This window comes from Fukomys damarensis, unplaced genomic scaffold (assembly GCF_012274545.1).
Source record: "Fukomys damarensis isolate Sample0158 unplaced genomic scaffold, DMR_v1.0_HiC HiC_scaffold_33, whole genome shotgun sequence".
NCBI lineage: Eukaryota > Metazoa > Chordata > Mammalia > Rodentia > Bathyergidae > Fukomys > Fukomys damarensis.
The window spans coordinates 13,116,178-13,139,961 of record NW_022900945.1 but is presented as its reverse complement, the minus strand read 5'-3'; the positions used below and the strand labels follow the sequence as shown (position 1 = coordinate 13,139,961).

At 35.7% G+C, this 23,784-nt stretch overlaps 1 protein-coding gene across 1 annotated transcript in view; it reads left to right on the top strand.

Annotated features, from left to right (window-relative positions):
• The window catches only part of Adgrl4 (adhesion G protein-coupled receptor L4), a 91,398-nt gene that overhangs the window by 24,353 nt on the left and 43,261 nt on the right, over positions 1-23,784 (top strand). The window contains exon 3 of the mRNA XM_010605219.2: positions 19,000-19,152. Coding sequence (XP_010603521.1) covers positions 19,000-19,152 — 153 coding nt within the window. The remainder of the gene's footprint in view (positions 1-18,999; positions 19,153-23,784) is intronic.

Here is a 23,784-nt window from a genome sequence, read left to right as displayed (position 1 = left end):
GGAGAGGGAGGAGGGGGTGAAGGGAGGGCAGGGGTGTGGGGAAAAAATGAGAACCAGATTCTGTCATATAAAGGTACAAACTCCCAGTGATGAATGTAAGTGCACTGTATACCTAGATTGTACCAATAAACTCGATAAAAAAAAGAAAAGAATAAAATAAGATACTGGAGTTGAGATGGACAGATAATCATATAAAAGACAAAAAATTCTTAATATGTAGCTATCTTTCACCACTCATCTGGTGACAAAATCATATCAGATTTCTTATTTTTAAAATAAAAATGTGATTTGTGTTAAGCTTAGATTCTCTGCTTTGGAAGTTGGCTTTACTTTATCATTGCTTGATATTTTTAACTATAGATCTTCACTTAACATTTCCCCATAACCCAATTGTCATGTCACTAATTTATTATGAGATGTTTATTCTAAGCTCTAATTAGCATTTTTTTTGAAATCAGAGTTACAACTCAGAGCCTATTTTGCCTGCCTTTCCGAGCATTAGGTCTAGAAACAAATGGTCAATGTGAAAATTACTTGACAATCACATAAATTGCTGTGTTATTAATCTATATTTTTTTCTTGAGATTCGAAGAGAAGTTGAAAGGCAGGTTTTCAACATCCTACTAGAATTTGCTGGTAGTTTGGTTACTTTTCCTTCACCAGGTGACAATACTAGGCAGAATAATAGCTCCCCATATGTGTTAACCCTCCAAAATGATACATATAGCCAGGGATTTAGCTCAGTGGTTCGGCCAGCTGCCTTGCATCTATAATAAAAGTAGACCTAAATCAGCTGGGCATGGTGCCACACACCTGTAATCCCAGCATTTGGGAGGCTGAGGCAGGAGGATCGCTGTGAGTTTGAGACCAGCCTGGGTTACATACTAAGTTCCAGGTCAGTGTCAACTATATAGTGAGAACCTGTCTCAAACCCAACAACAAAAAAAGTAGACCTAATAATAAATAATAATAAATACAGTACATGGAAAGAGGGACTTAATTATAGGCAAAATCAAAATGGCTAATCATGTGCCCCCCAAAAAAATAGACCAATTATCTCAGTCATTGAAATCTCAAGTATCCCAAAATGTGGAAGAATGCCGGACACACACAAAGTAAGAAAGGCTCAGCCAGCCATTTCTGGTTTTGAAGATGAAAGGAAGTTACGAGCCAAGGATTCTGGAGCCCTCTTGAAGCAAGGAAAGGCGAGAAAATAGATTTCTCCCTTCAAGCTGTCTGAAGGAATCAAGTCAAGCCAACCTGTGTCATCCCAGGGAATCCATTGATTTCTAACTTCTAAAACTGTAAGAAAATATATTCCTGCTATTTGTAGCAGGACCTTTGTGTTAACTCATTATAGAAGAAATAGAAAAATAACACAGTAACTAAGAATGTTTCCTTGGGTAAATTGTTATATTTGTGTAAATAAAAGAAAGCATTAATGTATACAATTTCCATTCTTTTTTAGCTTCCTAAGACTTTTACAGTCACTTTTTAAAGGAAGTATTATAAAAGATTACTTAAAGCCAAATATCGTGTTGAGTTGCCATAAATATCTAGAAAAGTAGAGAAAAATAGGTTATAGGATGATTGCCCTAGAATTTATATATGTCCAAAAGCTGACAGACACAGAAAGTTGTGACTTGGACCCTGATTTTGTAGATATTTATTACTCCAGAACCAGAAACTAAGTAGATTTTATGTAAACTATATTTTTATCTGCCAAAAACTGTATACATCAGGGAAAAAAAACTTGTATAAATATTTCAATACCAATTTTATTGAGACATCATGAGATTAATACAAGTTACCTTAGGCCTCCACAATTACAGGGGGTGCTCAGAGTGGTGCCCATGCACTCCAGACTTTTATTAGTACAGCAAACTGCTATGTGGGTAACCTTGGTCGCTGAGGTTGCTACACATGCATTTTCAATTACTTCTCTAAAAGCCAGGAGTGTAGTGAGTTTTCTGCTGTAAAGATGTCCTTTAGGGTGCTCCGTGTGAGGATAACACCATCTGTTGGAAAAACATCGTATTGGCCAGGCATGGTGGCGCACGCCTGTAGTCCCAGCACTAGGGAGGCTGAGGCAGGAGGATCGCTGTGAGTTTGAGATCAGCCTGGGCTACACAGTGAGTTCCACAGTGAGTTCATGTGTGCGTGTGTGTGTGTGTGTGTGTGTGTGTGTGTGTGCGCGCGTTTGAGAAAGTAAGAAAAGGCAATTTGACATGGGGACAGTACCACAGTACCCAGGCTGAACCAAGTGCTGGAAGGGGAGTTGTTTGCATTGTGTGTGTTCAATACAAGTATATCACATCAGGAAAGAAAAGAGAGGCTTTCCCCTAAAGATCACCATATATATCTATCTTAATAATTAAATAGTTCTATACTGATGTCAGTTGCTCTAATCCTAAATTTATTTCTTAAGTTTAAAATAGTGACAATTCTTCCTGGGATTGTTGAAAAGAGGAATTATAGAATATAAGTGTAGATATGAGAAAACCACACAAACAACACTACTTTAGCATCACTGTATACTTGAGCGTTTTTTTAAGTGGAGAAAGAAACACAAGTCAACGCATCATAAATTAGTTCAAATGTGTTGAAAAATCTGTTGTATGTGTGCGTAGACATGTATGTACATATACATATGTACTTTATTTCTATAAAAGCAATTTTATATGAAATACATCTTGCATCACTTAAAAGAGACTTAAGTTATTACATTATTGTTATATTTTAGTACATTATACTGCTTCAAAAAGTTCCTTTATTTTATATTTAAGTATAGTCTTAATATATTTTAAATTTTTTCAACATGAAATGTTTTAAAATAATGTTTGTGATAATATTTTAATAATATTTCCATGATAAGTAGAATGTTACCTCAGGATTCTTCAGCACTATGTGTGTGTGTGTGTGTGTGTGTGTGTGTGTGTGGACTACATAATGTTCATGTACATATTTGTATTGGCCTTGAATATATGTACTACTATAGACATATGTGTATGTACATATGAAGGGAGTTAGAAGATATTTGCCCTGTTACATAGAGCTAAAATGAACTCATTTAAAATATATCCAAATTTCACCATAAAAATGGTTTCTGGATTAACTCTAAAATACCAACCCAAATTAAGAACTTATTTTGTAAAATGTTTTGAAACCCGCTTCTAAGAAAATAGAATGACTACAGCAAGAAGGAAAACAAAGGAATAAAGCAGAGCAAATGATATTTGAGAGAACATGCAAATGCTAAAACCTAAGGGTACCACCTGTCTGGCTTTGAAAGCTACAGAAATGTGCGCTTTGCCGCTGAGCTCAGCCTGGTGTTCCTAGCTGAGAGCCCTGCACCTGTGAGAACAGGCCCCCGGGCGGTCTTTGTCCTCGGACTTCGCACACTTGCGGTGTAGACAGGGATGGGCAGCGGCAACAGATGGAGTTCTGCTGTAGCACAAAAAAAAATTTTTTTTTGCTTGGAAGCATCCACAGATGTACATCAGCCATGGAATTGTATGGGAGGTCTTATAATTTGAGAAATTAATCAGAAAACAGAGCCACTGCAAAATCAGAAAACAGAATTGCATAGAATTTAAGAAAGCTTTAGAGGTAAGCAGATTACACTTATGAAACCAAAGGTCCAACACTATTTTCCACATCCTTCAAACACTGTTTTGTTTCCCAGCATGGTCCCTTTCTAGTTCAATAAATAGTGCTTTCAAGGAAATAAAACCATTGCTTATATTTTAATGGATGTTCCTCACATGTTGGCTTTTATTCCTTTTAATATATTCATAATTTCCATTTGTTCTTAATAAGTAGTAAACTGTCGTGAATCAATAAGATGCATATGTCCTATTAATTTTAATTTTAGAATTGTGCCATAACATGCAAGTTTCTATTTACTGCCTTGGTGAAGATACCGCCATAAACGTTAGTGGTAAGCATTCATATTGATATAAATTCCAGTCAGAATTTTCATTGTGGTGAAATGGTCGGATGACAAATACATGTTGGATATAAACAGAAGTAGAAGCCCATAATTTGGTTGTAAATTAAAAACAATTATTAGTTTTCTCACATTGTTTTTCAAAAGTTGACATGCTTTATACATACAATTTGTATGGCACTTGTAGTATGCTAAGTACTACCTGAGCTTAATTTTAATTCTTAAAACAATTCTGAAAGTGGTTATCGTTAAGTCCATCTTGCAGATGAGGAAAATAAATCTGGATAAATTACATTCAAGTCTTCTCAATCCAATAATGGCTGTCCTCAACCAAAATACCAAACAGCTACTGTTTGTTGTTATCATCTGTTTTTTTTTTTTTAATTTTGTGCTATCACCACTATTAAAATGAAATAAGCCTTACTTTTCAGTCGAAGACTATTTCTTGCCCACTGTGTTCATTTTAAATAGTATAAATTTTGCTTAATATGTTTGAGTATTAGCTCAGCAGTCAGATATATTTTTATTATTTATTGTTTTTAATATTTTATTTATTTGTTTTTGTTGTTGTTGTTCGAGGGTCAAACTTGGGTCATTGTGCTTGTGAGGCAGGCGGTGGAACCACTGAGCTAAATCCCTGGCCTCAGCAGTCAGATCTAAAGGCCAGCTCTGATGCACTCTGTACTGTCATTCAATGAGTTGCTTTACATCTCTGTGCTTTCAGTTTTTTCCTCTATATAAAGGAATGATATCATTTCAAAATTTTAAAAAATATTTAAGTGATGATTAATTTGCTTATACATGACTGCTCAGTGTATTGGCTTTTATTTTCTCAGAAAAGATGAGAGGAAATGGAGACACGAGAGTTTAATATTTATAATCTCTTGTTCTTTCTAGCCATTGGTCTTTGAAACAGGTTATTTAAAAGAAGGTTATAGTTAGTTTCTTCTCAGTAAATGATTTTATTGCTTGCTATAGAACTGATGAATTGTGAGATAAAAAAATTTTTTTCCTTAAATTACCACTTTATTGTTTGAGTACCTTCCAGGAGCACTACAGCTATAAAATGTTAGCATGTCAGCCAGGCCCGGTGGCACATGCCTATAATTTCAGCAGTTAGGAGGCTAAGGCAGGAGAATCTCTGTGAGCTCCAGGCCAACTACACAGTGTGTTCAAGGCCAGCCTGGAAAACAAAAACACCAAAAGTTGGCACATCGCTCTGTACTGTTTATCTTTCTGTTAGCTTGCAAGGTTTGCGTGCTGTAGCCCAGTAAGCATACGAAGTTACAGCTTCAAATATTTCTTTTTCTAGCACAGTTACAATGGAATGTTCAGCTAATTTTTCATCTTCATTTTATTTGATAACAAAGCATTGTATAGATTGTTTATATTGATTCAGTCATATTTAAGTGTGATTTTTCTTAAAATTTTAAAAGTTTTTGTTTTACATTACCCTCCCCAGATATATATTTCCATTTTTCTAGAACTCTGAACCAGATCATCATAAGCATGAAGATGATTTCTGTATTGTACATTAAATGAATTTCTATTTTTAGGATTAAAATGCTGAAACACTTTACCTTAACAGTTATATATACTCCTGTCCATTTACAGCCACCATTTATTGCAGAAAATAATCTGCAGAAATTTAAAGTGCAGTTGTAATATCATAACTCTGTAAGTGAAAAAAGACATAAAATAAAACTAAGTGGTTTAAACCAGGAGTGATGTCTCACGCCTGTAATCCCAGCACTCGGGAGGCTGAGGCAGGAGGATCCCTGTGAGTTCGAGACCAGCCTGGGCTACATAGTGAGTTCCAGGTCAGTCTCAACTACATAGTGAGACCCTGTCTCAAAAAAGCAAAAAACAAAAAACAAAAGTCAGTGGCTTGCTCAAAATAATAATAAAAAAAACTGATTGTAAATAAATCCAGGACTGGGGTTCATCTTCCCAATTTAAAGTCTTCATACGTTTTGTCACAGCAATAAGCAGAGTCGCGTCCTTTTCTCTTCTAAAATATCTAGCGTGAGTCATTTAGAGAGGACCGTGAAGGGCCTGTTTTCAGGAAGCCTGCACAAAAAAGCCATCAGGCATAACTAACCGCTGTCACAGCTGCCTTCAAATGGGCATTTGAAAGAAAACACTTTGATTCTATAACAGAAAACATAACAGGAGCAAAAAAACAAAAAAGAATCCCATCATTTTATTTGATGAGTTGAACAATATCTCAACTAATACAGTGGCTGTCACCCTGGCCCAGTGTAAAGATAAGGTGGACAAGGACATGTAGATTCCTTTTTCGGTGTATAGGTTTGCAATTACCGTGAGACAGAGCAGTTTCCCAATGATGATTGATGAAACACTGTAGGAAGAAAAGCTTAAATGCAAGAATTTTATTAGGTTTTGAAGTGACATTTCTAACAGTAGTGCTAGGGGGAAAAAAAACATAAAAGCATTTTAAGTAGATAGCAGTAATGCTACCTAATCCAAACTGCCCAGGATGTCCTTGCTGTTTTCACTTACTTTTGCATCATATATGGGATGTAAACAACTTAATTCTAAGGTTGTTGCCTGACCTTTTCTGCTTTGTAATTTGGTCAAAAATAGTGTCTGAAATAAAAATGAGATACTTCTAAGATTTCTGTAGCATGTCATAAAATACTGTTATTAAACCTAAAAAAAATGCAATAAGTGCATACTCTGAGCTAGAAAAGCACGAGAATGATAAAGAAATGTACAGTTTGCAGTAATATCAGGGTCACTGTGATCTTGATCACTCATTTCCAAGTTGGACAAAGTTTTTGAATGAGTCTTCTTTGTACTTACATATTTATATATCAAGTTATAAAATTAGTTTTACTATCTTGTATTGGATTAGATCACTAGCCCAGAAAAGAAGGTATCACGTCCTTTTCCAGGGTCTGTGCTGTACCTTCACCAGTTACACATCCCTAGCCAGTATTATAAGGTGAAAAACCACTAAAAGAAAGCACTTTCTAACTAACACTTTAGGCAGTTTTCTTAGGGCTGATGTTTGATTAGACTCAACACCATTTTCAACTTAAACAGCTATAAATTAATCATGTCTTTGAATAAGCTACAATTTTTAAACACATGAACTAAATATTCATATGTGATTATATGGCCCATGAAATAATGTTTTTTTTTAATTCTTTATTTCTTGAGGTCTTGAATTCATATATCAATTCACTTTATCTTATTTTTTGAAGAAATTATATAAAACAATCAAATGTCTGATGATTTTAGACCAGCCAGACACCAGTGATGATAGTTTTGTGAGACACTTTAGGATAAAACAGATTTGTTTCAAAAAACAAATGTTACATTGCATCCTGCTCTTATGACAATTGGGAATTCAAGGCCCAAGTTTCATTTTGTACAGTCTCGAAGTAGACCAAAAATATACAAATCCAATGAGTTTGATTCCTTAGACTTCAAAAGGCAGAGAAAGAAAGTCTTGACTGCACCTGGGAGTATGAATTCTCCTCTCTGGGCAGGGTCTCCTCAGCTCCTCCCGGGTTCAGAGGAATTTGAGATCCACAGGAAAGCTAACAAGGGGAGCTGAGGCCAAAGGGATATAAATTTTGGACTGGCTTTTGAGTCACACACCTACCGCACTGTGATTTAATGTTAGAATGACCTGTGTCTCTAACCAATCCCCTATCAAGTTTTAAACAGCTTGTCCCTACTAGGCTCTTGACTTGCTCAGATCTGGGTGCAAGAAATGAAGCTCAGCATGTGGTTTCCCACTGAATGGGAATCTGTTGTGCATCTGCATGTCAGGTGTGTACTCCCTCCAGAAAATACAAATATGTCTAATTTAGGGCCTGTCTGTGTGGCAATCTCACAGTTTGAAACAGAGGAAAATGTGTACAGTTTATCAACTTACTAGCATATTAAGGAAATAAAAGAAGATTGTTTTCATCCCATAGTTTGGCACACTGAGTTTCTTTTAGAAAAGATAATCTTCCATGGATATTTTTTCCAAGTAGATTGGCATTGTATTTTATGGTAATTGGTTACTATCTGATCCATTTCACATGACTGTAGCATTTAAATACATCTCATCATTATTACGCTTCCCTTTGTGAAGAGTAAGGCATTTGTTGAATTTGAAATGATATTCTATGAAGAATGTAATGGAAGAATTACTGAAGTCAAATTCCTGTGTTTTCTTTAAACAAAGACTATATCTTTCTATACATACATGGGGGGAAAACAAAACTGACATTTCACTGCCATTTTTGAAGAATGTTTGATTACTTATGGGAAGTTTCTTAAAAACAGGTGCGTTCCTGACATTGCCATAACTATAGGATAGTGGTGCAGGAATGGGGGCATGAAAAAAATAGAATTTGAAAAATTAAGCAATGGATAATGCAAAGAAGGTGGCAAAACTGCAATAAAAGATCATATTACTGAGTAAAAGAAAATTGCTAGTATTAGTTTGCAGTAACAGAATAAAACTACTAGGAAAAGGATAAATAATAAGACTAGAGATTAAATTGGAGAAAAAATATTAAGGCAACAAATTTAAGAGTAAGAAAGAAGAGGGAGAGAGAGAGAGAGAGAGAGAGAGAGAGAGAGAGAGAGAGAGAGAGGAGAACAATGTCTCTGATATAGGGCTATGGGAGGGCTGGACAAATCAATGTGAGTAGACAGAATGTGAGAGAGCAAATGCAATGAAGATGGTAGAAGAGATGGAACTATATTGCAATTCAACTCTGTAGTTGAATTAAAAGTCAAGATTAAACAGAGAAAAATGTGGACATATCCTGGCAGTAATGATTGAACACAGGAGAACGTGATCCTTCAAAGACTGCAAACAGAGGCACAGTAAGGGCACACTGAGTGTTAAGGGAATTCTAGTCTGAAGTCTTGTCATTCTTTGCTCTCCAAGCCGTGAACTGTGATGCAGGACTGTTTGTAGGGACACCAGCTTCTATACGCTCACCTAGTCCTATGCCTGCAAAACCACCCGCATGCAAAGGGACATTTTTCTAACACTTAATGGGTGCCACATGCCAACCAACAGGCTGTGTGAGTCTGCAAAATCATACTGTGGGGCGATAGAGCCATTGGAGAGCACTGCCTGACACCTGACACTCAGAGGTCATCACCGAATGGTGTCTGCACAGGTCAAACTAACCACAGTCAGGGGCTAGGGATTTAGCACAGTAGTGCTGCCTGAAGCACAAAGCCCTGAGTTCAATCCCCGGTACCAAAACAAACAAACAAACAAAAAACAAAGAGCTAACCACAGTCAAGTGAATTAACCCGCTCTGTGCTGGTTCAAATGTAGTTTGTGACCATTAGGGCTTCATGTATTCAAAGTGGTGGATTATGAGTAGCACTTTGAAATGTCCCAAAATAGAATAGAATGAAAAGTAAGAGCACAAACAATACATGATGAAAGCAGTGTAAATGAGAAAATCATTTCAATTTTTTATAAATATGTCCATCTGCGTGTGCAGGTGATGCGCTTCTTACTGCAGGTTTGTTTCAGTTCATTCTGTCCACTGTAACACAACACTATAAACTGGGTCGCTTGGAAACCATGGAGTGGGGGGTCCAAGATCGATGCACTGATGGATTTATTGCCTTCTGAGCATCCACTTTCTAACATCATCTTACTGGATACTCGCCTGGTGGAAAGGGACAAACTGGCTCTCCGGGCTCTTCTAACAAAGGCACAAATCTCATTCATCTGCCAAAAGGATGCCACCCCAGTGCTGTTATTCTCCAGATTCAGATTTCATCCTACACAAGTGGTGGGGTGGCAGGTGGTATACATAAACATTCGGTTCATTGCGAGACTGTTTAAAAAATTGCCAAACATTGCCCTAGGAAGCTCACAGCAAAATGGAAGACTTAAAGAGATCTCAGACTTTTCATCACTTCACTGATTGTATAGCCCCTGCCATCCATACGATGTAGGACACAGGATAACTTTGTTAGATCGTCCAAAAATGATGTCAGGGCCATAATTGCTGTTTCAAGAGGAAGAAATCATGTTTAATGGTATATGTATTTGCCAGAGTCAGTATGTGCTTCAGGAAGAGATATTGTTGAGGGACAGGACATCTACCTATCAGGGCTTAAACTGAGCACTGAGAAGTTAAGTTGAATCTTAGTTCTGTACAGTGCAACAAAAGGGAAAGAAACAAATTTCTACTTTAATTTTTTTTAATGGAAAGTTCTGATAATTTTGGGCTTTAACGTATTGAGTACTCTCAGCTGTAATAAGCATAGAAGCAAGGTTTTAGTCATAAATTAAGGTAGGCAGAATGTTGTCATGACCCTATGTACTGTGTGATGACCAGCTTTTTCAAGGAGTACCAGAATACAGTGTAGAAAGGAGTAGGCACAGTTTTCATGACACAGTAAAAGAAGTGCATTGTGCTTGGATGGGTAAATGTAGACTGGGACTACTTCTTCTGCAAAATGTTTTACTATGTTGATGATGCGTCTTATAATTTATAGCATTTTAAAATCCAGGAAACGAGGTCTCAGTACAGTGTAAATCAAGCTGGCCATGATGTGGGTATGGAAAACACAGCCACCAAAGAATAACTTCAGAAACTGCTCTAGGTACATTAATGTATTTTGAATATAAAAAGATAACTTTTCAAATGAACGAAAAAATAAATTGTTATTCGATAAATGATAATTCAACAGTTGCTCCTCCTAGGAGAATTGGTTAGGTGTCTACTTCACAATATACATTAAAATAAACTGCACATGATTTAAATATTTTACTGTTAAAATAGAACAAAGTTTATTTTTAAAGTGTCGGTGAGCATTTTTTTTAAACGTTAGAGGTGGTAATATTTTATGTATGTGGTAAAAGATCAAAAACAAAAACAGCAAAGAAGGTGCTATTTGACTATAAAAAGATCCCTGGAGCCTTAAAGCAAACCAGGAAAAAACATAAACTGTTCCACAAATAAAGTGTAAAAGAATTTAAATTTGAAAACATCTATGTCATGAGAGGCAACAGTTGATAATATTTAAAAGGCTCATATAAATCAACAAGAAATTTAATAATACTGTATTCAATTAATTAATAATACTGTGACCTTTATTTTACTTTATATTAGTTCCAAAGTGTAAGTGTTGATGCAGCAATTCAGATATGCCCGAGAGAAGTTGTAAAGTTCTTCCTTTAAATGAAAAGATAAAGGTTCTCACCTAAAAAAAACAAATCATACGCTTGTATAAAATATTGTTTCTCTCATGAAGTTGCTAACATCTCCAGGACAACGAGGTATCATGAGAGAACATTCATATAACTTCGGTTATAGTGTTGTAATTATATTTTATTGTTAGCTATTGCTTTTAATCTCTTAGAGTGCCTATTTTGTAAACTTTAGCAGTGGATGTATAAACAGAAGAAAACAGCATGCACAGTGTTCAGTATTGTCATGGTTTCAGACATCCATTGGGGTCCTAGAACATATCCCCTATAGAAAGGAGGGACTTCTGTATTGCATATTCATAATTACATGGTCTTTATCCATGTGTATTTATGGTGCACTTGATGACATTTATATAAGATGGGCTTATTGCCCACCGGTCTTACCTCTTTCTAACTAGTATTTTCTTATGTTTAATTCTATCTTCTGACTCCATTGTTATTTGGTTAGAATGCTATCTTGACCATTTCCTTCTTATACAGTGGATAAGGGGTGCACTTTCATTCCTTTTAGTTCTCTCAACAATAAAAAAAGCTTTCTTTAGGTGGTCAGAGAATTATAGGGACTCAGTCATATTACTCATGAATTACGCATGCTGTACCAGCATCATTCAATGCTGTTAGAATCTGATAACTTCTTTTTTTTCTTTGTGAACTAGCAACTTTTTGTAACTGAGAGTTTGTAAGAATTTCCTGTCGATGCTTTGATATTCTCCATTGAATATTTATCACTTCAATGCTTAGAAAAAAAGCCCATAAAACTCTTTTCTGAAAAGCAACTTCGCAACTATCATTTAAATCTCAGAAACTATGAGTATTACTCAAATTTCCTGTTATACTTGGTAGATACATAAGAATGAAAAATTTTAGAATCACTGATTCACAGTTTAAAGTAAATGTCCCAGGATTATGTCCCAGCCTCTGCATCTGTGAGCAACAGAAGTGACTTCTACTGTGTAGAAAATAAGACCTTTTTCTCTTCGATTTGCCTTCTCTACTTATATTCATTTTTTCTTGCTTTGATCATATATGTATATTAATAATTATGACAAAGACAAAAATGATAGTAGAACAAAATATGAACATTTTCTTAAGTGACACATTTCACTCAAAAAATAAGTAATTGCAAAATTAAGAGCAGAAATAAGCCTGTCACTGTATGGTTTGAACACCCCAGTCACCTCCCTTATACAGCCTTTTTCAAAATGTGACCCTAGCCAAAGGTATATGTCCTTTCACAGAAGATAGAAATATTATATGCACTTGAAAGAGTTTAAGCATATTTCCATTAGAGCATTTAGAAATAGTAAGTACCCAGCATAAAAACTTTATTCTCAAGTAACTTTGTTTACCTTGGTAAATGCATCATTTTTCATTTTTATCCTTTTTCTTTATGCAATTTGACTTTTTAAATTCATGGACAAAGAAATATTGGTTTGCAGTATGCATTTATCTTATAATAAATAATGGAAAAGTAGGAAGGATTGTTTTCAGCATTGGATTTAATGTTTGCGTCGGTCTTGTTAATTCTGCACGTGTGAAATACATACACGTGACGGCACAGGATATGCAGGTGTCTTGCCTGTATTTTTACTGCATTTAAGGATTCAGAGGCAAAAGAAAGTCCAAGGGGCAAAGAAAAATATAATTCTGTATCTCTCCTTTATGTTTATCCTTGTCTTTCCAAAAGAATGGCAATGCCATCAGTTCCAGTGTAGAAACAGTAACTCTGTTGCTTCTCTTAACTGATTGAATCCATTCTAGTTTCACGGTGGCTCTCTTTTTTTCTCTCTCCTTTTGGCTGACCTCCCCTTTCCCTCATTTCTTTTTTTTTTTTTTTTCTTTTTTCTCCATGAGTTTATTGGTACTTTTTTGGTATACAGTACAGTTACATTCATCATTGGGATCTTGAACCTTTACACGACAGGTCTTGGTTCTCATTTTTTCCCCATTCCCCTGCCCTCCCTTCACCCTCTCTATCCTCCCCTATTTACAAAGACTTTGCTTCCATTTTTTCCTTTTCTCATAATTTTTCTTTTCCCTTATTTCCTTTCCCCTACCCTTCCCATTTCCCCTACACCTTTAGCCCTTTTCTTCCTATTTCCTCATTTCTTTACCTATATGTTACCTTTGGTATTCACCAGAAAAATACAAACCATATGAATATAAAATTGCTACTGACAATTTTTCTAAGTTCATTAGTGTATTGGGTATAAGCACAGAATATCCAGTGCTACTGAAAACAAATAACCCCAACAAGCTGAACTGGGAATAAAAATGGGAAAACGCTTTCTGTATTGCTCCACCTTTGACATTGAGGGCTTGTTTCATAAGGAATCACATAATGGTTATAGTCATTTTAGTGTTCACATTTACAGAGCAACTCTGGCAATCGTGACTGCAGGGAAAATGTGTACAAGAGTGATAGTGCTGTTAAACTCCCATAGTTTTCTAGTTTTTATAATCAAATAATATCTCCAGCCAATACTATCTCAAGAGTCTAGGATAAGCAAAGGGGATTTTTAAATTTTTTAAATTATTTTGTCTTATCTTCAACCAATAGATTGAAAAATTGAACACAAAATAAAACCTTGTTCCAGTACGAGACCCATGTTTTATAAAACTGCTAACACTCGTTTTGTTATGCACAGAAAGTAACGTAATCATGTGATTTGTTGTCAAAAATGTGCCATTACTAAGTGATAATCGATATCACTTTTGAATCTAAAGGATTAGATGCTCACTATTTTTGTCTTAACTAGAGGTATTTCATGATATTCTTCACTCTACAAAATATAGAAAAATAAAGTAACTTTGTCTTCAGAACTATGCAATTTAAATATAAAAACTGCATTCTCCAGATTCTGGCTCTACCCTAGCACCCATCCAAGATTCCAAGATTTATTTTCCCCCAGCACCAATGGAAACAGCGCCAAACATTATGCCTTTGCAATAATTAAATAATTAAAATGTACCATTTAGCAAAGTGTCTGAAAAGCTTCTTCCTTTTTTTTCTTTAAGAGGGGCAGGTGTAAATCATGCTGATGTAGTTGCTGACGCAAGATAACTAAGCAGGTAACTAACCAGAAACCCCAGGAACAAACTGTCCAAAACATTTCAGACACATAGGTCTGTTTAGTATTTCGAAGCCTCGCCTGGGCTGAACAGCAAAGAGCTCCAAGGATTCTTCTGACAAGTGCTGAAAGCAAAGTGAAGGGGCATCCCTGGGCCTTCTTCTTCATCCTTGCATCTTATCCTCACTTCTCTTATCACCTAGCACTTACTGGATAATGAAGCAAACAAAGAGAAACAGGAGAGAAGGAAGGCAAGATAAGGGTGCAGTAATGCCCTCAACTCCGTTCCATTGAACAGAGATTGAAGTAGGAGCTAAAAGAAGTGCAGTCCTGTCCCGTAAAGATGGGTACAAAGGAAAGAGCAAGTGGCCCTTTGCAGTGAAGCTGAGTAAATGCCATGTCCTTGGGTCTGACAGCCTGTGGGAGGGAGTCCTCAGCTCTCCCTCCAGGGTGCAGAACCTCTGGCTGTATAGCTGACGCTGTATCTGTTAATACTCCTATCTGAATGTTCTCAATTATGAGGCACATCAATCTTCCCAAGTCCAAAAGTGGACTCACTGTCTTGACTTGCAAGAACTTAACTTGCTCCTCCCACTCCTGGTAAGCGGTCCATTTATCCACCCTCTTGGAGCCTCATGATCATTTCTGGATCTCTTCATTCTCCAGCCAACTGAAATATCCAGTCTCCAAGGCTCACTAACATTTTTGTGTTATTTTATTATGAAAATAATCTGAATAGACGAAACTGAAAATAATATTAAAAAACTGAACTTAGCCATCACCCATGCTACCCACTTTCTTCCTCTTCTCTTCCCCAGATCACTACCTTTTAACATTACTTCTGAAGCATGACCTGTTTCTTCTTAACCCTGTTTGGTTAATTCTTCAAGTCTTACAGCGTTTCACTAGATCTATCTGGATCTTTGCTAGTTTTCCTTATATTCCAAAACTTGTTCTGCAACCCTGATCCAGCCATACATTCTACTACGCAGACTCTGTTGATAGCCACCCATGACCCCACACCAATAGTTCCAGATTCTCTCCATGCGTTTCCTGTTTTAACAATGCTTACCTGCTCTACCCTCATACCAGGTGTTCAACAGTGCAATTTTCCTCTGAATTATGCTGCTCCTGGGGGCCTCTCGGTATTTGAGTGAACTTTTCTTTTCTTTGCCCGAATGTATTGTCTAGGCTCCTTTTCTTTGCCTAAACTCTTGCTTTTACTGAAATGCCTGGCGCAAGCATTGCTTTCTCTTCAAAGCCTTTACTGCAAATAATCTTCACTCTTTTATAATGAAAATGACCCCAGGAAGCCATTGCTTTCTCTGCGTTGCCTCTGCACTACTAAATACCTCTTTTATTTGCTGCCCACACTACAGAGTACTAATTTGAGTCTTCATACATCTTTTCCAATTGCCATGGATCCCATTAAGTTAGGGGCTATATATGTGCCTTTGTTCTTGTACTCAGCATGCCAGAGGTGAACCAGCAAGCAGTGTTGGTGACAGAATGCCAAATATCGCTCCCTATTAACAGTTTTCAATAACATTTTAAAACTTACCTCAAAGTTTGTTATAATGTGTTTTCAAGCAATACCTTAATCTAAATATATTTTTATAATCCCGCAAGAAAAATTAAGTGTGCAGTAACCCTGAGTAAGTAGTCTGGCTGGCCGGCTGATATGGATGTTAGTGAGAAAAGCACAAAGAAAGCAGGGTTTTATTTTTCCAAATTATCTCTCTTTGGAGAAATTTTCTCCTTGAAGATTAATTATAATGAAGCTGGACACCGCAAAGTTTAAGGCTATTTAAATAATTCATATTTATATATAACTTACTTCACAAAGATAATTCCCTGCCTATCTCTCTCCTATCTTGAGGGAAGAGAGGAAGTTACTTCCAGATAAGTGGTATGCTACTGAACAAGATTTATGTATGACCTTTAGGGGAGAGAAGGACCAGGTTACATATCCAATCCAGGAGATTTGGGACATAAGGAAATATTTTTATTTCCAAATTCTTGATAAGGGAGCTGAGAGGCCAAGAGCCCAAAGCTACACAGGAGGGAGACACACAAAAATCAGTGTCAAGTTCTTCCTACATATGAAGAGGTTACCCCAGACGAGTAAAATTCTATGGGAATTAAATAGCGTATTGGTATGTTAATTTATTTTTAGAAACACAATCAGGTGGCACAAAGTGTTTCATTTTCTTGGATTCTGACCAATACCTCAGACCTAGTGAGTCCTTTTTCTTTGCAGTTTTGCATATAATTTTTGCAGCTATGCTCCACAAGGGATACAATCCTCATCGTTTTCTGTATTACCAATAACTGATCTGAGAGCACAGTTTCTTTTAAAGTTTAATGTAAACTTTTCCCAGGATGCTGTGAAAGGAGTCAAATTCAGAGATATAAATGAAAACTTTTATTTTAATAAAAACTCAATTATACGTTTCTCCATTAACTTGCCTTTAGAATGTGAACTCTGACAGGAGGGCAGAGATCTTGACTTTTTGATTAATTTCTACTTATTTTCCAGTATAGACATTCACATGTGGGAATTGAGAAACTCCATAAATATTTGAGTAACTAAATGATTGAATCAAACTCAATACAGCTAAAATATTCTTCTTTAGGCTTGAGTTAGGTGGCCTTTGTTCAACTTATGAGCTACTCCATTAACTGTAATGAATGGTTTCATTTCCGTTGTGTACATAAATATATATTTCTTCTTCCTTAGTTTATACATATGCAGATTGTTGAAGTACTAACTTTCAGTGGTTTGTATAAGATCATTTACAATTTATCTCATTGTCATTTTCATCAACATTTCTAAATTCCTCCAAACAAGCAGAAAACTTCCTGAACAAATACCAATTCTCAACACAGTGTTTTAAATATTGTAATTTTTTTTAAAAGCTAGATCCTTTCAATAAATTGCCTCAAGTTCTCAAGTGTCACCAACTTCTAAATCTGATATGTGGTAGAGTCCAACTAAAGTTCCTGCCTGGCCTACGCTGTACCAGCTTTTGAGAGTCCCACTTTGGTTTTGTATGTCTCAGTTTCTGGCCTCTGGGAAAAGTCCTTATGCCCTCTGTCATCTTCTATCTACACAAGAATAAAATGACCACATCCTAGGGACTAGAAGTTTTAAAGGGATTAGTGATACACACTCAATACAGCAGAAAGGTAGCTATGGAAATGTAGAACGGGGTCTCATGCCACAACACTCAGAGCAAAAAGAAAAATCTAAACTACGAAGCTAGGCTAGCTCTGCTCTATTTTTCTCATCAGTGAGAAAAGACAGTGCTTACCTCTTACACTTCTGTAAGGTTTAAATTGTATTTATAAAGGATTTAGAAAAATATGCAACTAATTATTGCATATTATGTGTGCAATAGGCTATACTTATACTAAATGTTATACAACTCACCCTTTAGAAAGAAACTTAATTCCTTAAAAATAATTTTATTCCATATATTTTCCAAACCTAACCTGTTTTTACAATGATTCCTCTACAATAACTCTTCATGTGCTCCAATTACTGCCTGCATTGAGAAAAGTCACAGTCACACTCAGGACTGTACCTCTGCCTAACGTGACTAAAGCAGTGTAAGTCTATCATTTCCTAGGTTACTGCAACTCAATGGTTTAAAACAATAGTACTTTAATCTCTCACCACGGTAGAGGCTAGCAGTCTAGAATCAGGGCTGACAGGCCGTGTTCCCTCCAAAGGGTCCAAGGAAGATTCCTGCCTTGTCTCTTCCCAGCTTTGTAGTGACTGTGTGCTTTTCTTCTCCAGTCTTCAGCTGGCAGCCACATCCTTTCAGTCTCTACCTCTTCCTTCACACAGGTTTGTCCTCTGTCTCTGTGTCCAAACTGTATGGAAACCTGGGCCCCACCCTAATCTGGCCTGGTCCCATTTTAATTTGATCACATCTGCCCAAGTTCCTGTTTCCAAACAGGGTCACTGTGAAAACTCTCAGGGATGGGACTGGAACACATCTTTTTGAGAGACGTTATTCAATTCCAGCAGGGTCTCACGTTGACTCAAAATATTTTTTCTCCCCAGAACATTGCAATCACCTCTGAGAATGTTTCTAATTCACTTATTTGATAGATAATATAAATATGCATCCTGATTTGTAAAAAGGGTCTCTGAACCTGTATCTCTTCTGGTAAGTTCTAAGACTATAAGGATAAGGATCATAAAATCATTTATTTGTGTAAGGGTATTTTGTATGTACATACACCCATGTATACAGACAGCATGAGAATAATTCAAATTGTACTGAATAGATGTTTAAAGAATAAAGAGATTAAGACCCAATAATGCAAAATTCTGCTAGGGAAAAAATGATGACTAAACAGAACATGATAAAAAAATTCATGATCTCTGATTCTTTATTTTCACCTTATTTTATGCTTTTAAATGAGTAAAAAATATTACAAACTCACAATTCAAAATGTAATTATTGAAATTTTTGTAATTAAGTTACATAAAATTTGAAAATTATACTAGTATAGACTTGATAGTTATGTACAAAGCTTTTGAATTAAAAGTTCTTATTTTGCTTTGCAATTATAAAGTGTGACGTTATAAATCATGAATGGAAAGTGAATTCTTTAGGATTTTCTTTGAAATAAACCTCACCTTACCTTCAACTATTTAATAGTCACAATTCTCAAATACAGAGAGAAAATACAAGGAATTCATAACAATTTGTATAAAATAATATTTTACATTGATATTTTCACAGATGACAATGAGTGTGGAAATTTAACCCAGTCCTGTGGTGAAAATGCCAACTGCACTAATACAGTGGGAAGTTATTTCTGTATGTGTGCTCCAGGGTTTAGATCCAGCAGTAACCAAGACAGGTTTATCACTAATGATGGAACCATCTGCATAGGTGAGTTCAATTATCTAACCTAAGATTTGTGTCCAGAGTCCATAACTTATTGTTTATTTCCCCTACAGGTGCAATAATATTTGAATCAATTTCTACCACACTGCAATTGAACCCTAGATTTTATTGTATTTTTATTTTACTTTATTTTATTTTTTTATTTTGGGGGGGTACCGGGGATCGAACTTGGGACCTGTGCTTGCGAGGCAGGCTGCGGCACCACTGAGCTAAATCCCTAGCCTGAGCCCTAGTTTTTAGTCACTTTCCGATACTTCACTAATTCTTTAATTTTTACAATGCTGCATTGTTGATAATTATGGAATATTTACCAAGTATATAAGGAAAAGATATGTACTATTTTTGAAACAAATTTTAAGAATAAATGATAATCATCTTGTATAATTAATTATGACTGATAATGTAAAAAATTAATAGATAAACAAAGCCCTGAGAATTTAACCACATTCCAAAAAAAAATAGTCAAGAAAAATGGATTGGTTGAACCTTACATAGTTAGATAAAGAAAGGTATTAAAGTTAATCTAGATAACACTAAAGATTTTGATTGTTTCTCTAGTGGAATTTTCATTAGCAAGCGAGGGAGAAGTCTGGTAATATTAAAACATGGTGAATAGGAAACAGTGTTCAGAGAAAATTTATTGGTAAAATATCTATATCAAAGAAATCATCCAGTCTTCTAAACTTATGCTTCATACTTTTTCTGCCAGGAATTTTGTTCTTCTCATTTTATAGCCAAGTAAAGTACTCGAGGTTTATACATTTAACATAAAAGTCAGGCTAGAATCACAGTCTTATATCTAGAAAGCCATTGTTACTTACACAGGAAACCTTAATGGGTGGATCATTTACATTTCACACTGATTTACTCAACATAATGGAATACACATGATTTAAAATATAAGATAACAGTGAATATTCTAATTCAACAATAATTTTATCTTTACTGCTTACAAAATGTATGGGAATATTGCATTACAATGTTTTTGTTTTGTTTTGGTTTGGTTTTGGTTTTTTTTGGGGGGGTACTGGGGATTGAACTTGGGTCCTTGTTCTTACAAGGCAGGCCACCAAACTGCTGAGCTAAATCCCTGGCTGCATTACAATGTATTTAAGATCTAGGAATCTGTGACATTCTGCTTGGAAAATTTATGGTACCTCTCAAGTCTCTGCTCATCGATAATCTACTTACAACATATCTTGGCTTTAGTGAACTTCTCAAGTTCCGTTAGGGAAGAGTCTCATTTATAACATATTAATTGCTGTAATTTATTAAGACTTTGTGCCTTCCTACTCCATCTTATCCCCATTAGGAAACTGTATTTTCATCTGATCCCGTTTAGTCATAAAATTCTTGAATTCATAAAACACTTTATTTCTTTATGTTCCTTACAAAGTAGAGAATTTTTACTCTAGAAGAAACTGAGTCACAAACACCAGAGAAAACCTACCTACTTATGATTGAATGCCAGCATTTTAAAGAAGTGAAGTATACTTGTAATTTCAGACTCCTTCTCCCAATATTATTTTCTATGGAGATACTTTCTATGGAGAATGGTCCTAAATTTTTGCTAATTCCTTTTTTAGCTACATTAATTAATCAGTAAACACAATAACTATATCAAAGCATAACACCTAGCACAGAGTCTTCCTGTTTCTACCTGTTTTGTTTGGTGGTTTATTCAGTGAAAACCTCATTCTCTGGAAAAATGTTATTTCTCACCAATTTTTGTTGTCCTTAAAGATTAAGCTTTTTTGAGAAACTGTGCAGCTACTTCTTTTTGTTCTCCAGTCCTATAAGAATTTTTACTGTGCACTATAGTAACCCTCAGAGAATTGGAACAGAGTACCAAAAATGTATTTCCTCTTTTAGTGTATCAGCCTTCTGATTTGAAATTTTAGCTGATCCTTAAATATGACATGTCTGGTAATTATAGTCATTATGACTTCAATAAATAGACAATGTAAGACTCCAGTTAGGGACAAAATATGGCCAAAGTAGAATGTTTTACCTGTAATCCACATTCAGTTGCTGTTTTGAACAGATAAGATAACTAACTTGTCACAGAGGTTTTGGGTGACGTTTAGCCTCGTGCAATTTTACCCTGCACATCCCGCCCCCAAAATCACAGCAAAACAGAATGTCAAATGACCAGCTCCTAAATCCTGGCCAGAATTCCACAAATATGGAAACCCAAGCATCTAATAGTGCTTCTCCAAAGAGAAAATGAGAAGCAGTCGGAAATTTCTTCCTTTCACTATGTGCTTTAGAGTAGTGTTAATCCACTGAAATTTGTATGTTCTACCTGCCTTGGGTATTCTGTGGAATTTTTTATTTTTCCCCTTCTGTTTTTAAATAATTCTAAAATTGAAAGTTGTCTTAGCAAATTACTTTTCATAATGGAATATTTTATCTTTTTTCAGTCTATGAGTTACAAATTTTAAATACCCATTATTAATAATAATCATAAGCATCATGTGATGATAACCATTAAATCACGTTTTAAAAGATGGTGAAAAACTTCTGGTTGACTAATTGTGGACATAGAATGCAAACATAACTTTATTAATGAAAAAATAATAAATGAATTAAGATTGTTAATGATGTGCTTGCATTTAGTAATATTGAATTATTAATATAAAGTTTAGTGAGAATTTTACAGTGGGAAAGGGCTCAATTATTAAATCTGATCTGTCGATCCTAGCCTGACTTAAATACAAAGTAGTAATTTAGCTTTCTTTAAAATGGATATTGTTTTTCTCCTGTGTGGCGTTGGGATTTTCCAAGACAGGGCAACCTAGAAAGAAATTTACCACACTGTATCTCCAAACTTACTTGTGCCCTTAGCCCTTACTATTAAGGAAGCATGTAGTGTCGCCAGTCCTGATTTTCCAATCAGGTACTTGTATCAGGTACTTACTGATACAAGTATCAGGTACTTACTATACCCTAGGCACCAATCTATACATTTTCTCTTTTCTTTTTTCTCATATAATAGAACTCTCTTGAGTTAGGATCATTTAAGGTGTTGACCAAGGTCACGCAACTAATGAATGTGACAGCCACAAGTTAAATAAAATTTCTTCATTCTAGCTGGGCCAGGTTCGTCCCATTCTGAACTGGGATGCTTTTTCAGTGTTGCATGGTTTTGTCTGTTTTACTAGGTTAAAAATAAACAGCACAGAGTGATGTGCTGATGATTGTGAAAGCTCTTTTCACTATCTAGGTACGCAACTAGTTTTGGTAGTTACCCCACATTATTGGGTTAATTCTATAAACTCTACCATGGTGGTCCACAGTGACAATATCAGTGGACCTCACTTCCACATTTTAGTAAAGCATTATGGAAACAAAAGTATGAACCAAATAGCAGCTGATGAGATACTTAATATTCTTTCCTAAAATTTGGAGTCTGACTGTAATAATTTGCATAACTTTAATATGGAATGCTAGCATCCTACTATACTACTGGTTATGTTTATTTCATGGATTCAGACAGTGAAATACCATACTTGGTCCAAGCTTCTGAGATAGCAACAAGCTAAATAGCGGAGGGAGGACTTGAATTTAGAGGGGAGATCCCAACAAAAACCCCCAAGGGTGTGAAGGGAACATAGAGAAAATCTGAAACAAAGTCAGTTAAAAGCATCAAAATTATGTATATTTTAACCCAAAGTGAAATTGAGTTTATAGAACCAAGATGTTTATGTTGCAGAGATTGGTGTTGGGATGAAGTTCCCAATAGTATTACACAATTAGATAATTTTGAAATTGAGAGAAATCAACAACTCATTCCAGGGTCCACATAATGCATCTAAAAACTACAAAATGTGCATGTGCAAAAGGTATATTGCCTCACCCACAAAATAAGCTGTTGAGATACTTCATGGGTCTGTTCATATTTTCTTTAGTGCATTTTTTCATTTGGGTTCAGCACATGCTACTTCAACAGCTCTGCTCCAAAAAAGACTCATCTTGGCTGAAGTCCCATAATTTTGTCTCACTTCATAAAAAATAATAACCCCCGTCTGCACCAGCACCTGCATTCTTTTGGTCTTTAGCCCAGCCTAGTGTTTTCCTTGACAATTCTCGGTATCCCTGTTGGTCTCCTACATTGTTTTTTGTCCGTTTGTTTTTGTGGAATGGTAATTTTTATAAATACACAGAGATGAGGGAAATGGGAATGAGGACGCTAGAGCAGCACTGCTGTTTGTGTAGCAGCAGTGCACTTGGGTTTCTGGAGAGTACGTATCGTGAATACCATGAAAACGTAGATTTGTCAGAGGAAAGGGGGTTTTCTAACCTTTTTTCATGTTAATTCTTTTAAAACCTAGGATCACTAGTTTCCTAGCCCATAGAAATTTCTTCAAGACTCCAGAAAAAGATTTTCTTTCAATTTTGGTTTGGGGCAGTGTGACTTGGGATGTTTTTATGTGCTTTCACTGTATTTTTAAGTGAGAAGTTAGGACCAGCTGCATTTAAGGTAACTACCTTGACAACACTTTAAATTAGATTTTGATCACTCCTTTCTTTTTTATACTTGTTCAACAGTACTGTGCCATCCTGTTAGTTTTTTAAAGATCAAATTTAAACTTAAAATTACAGCTTCATTTATTA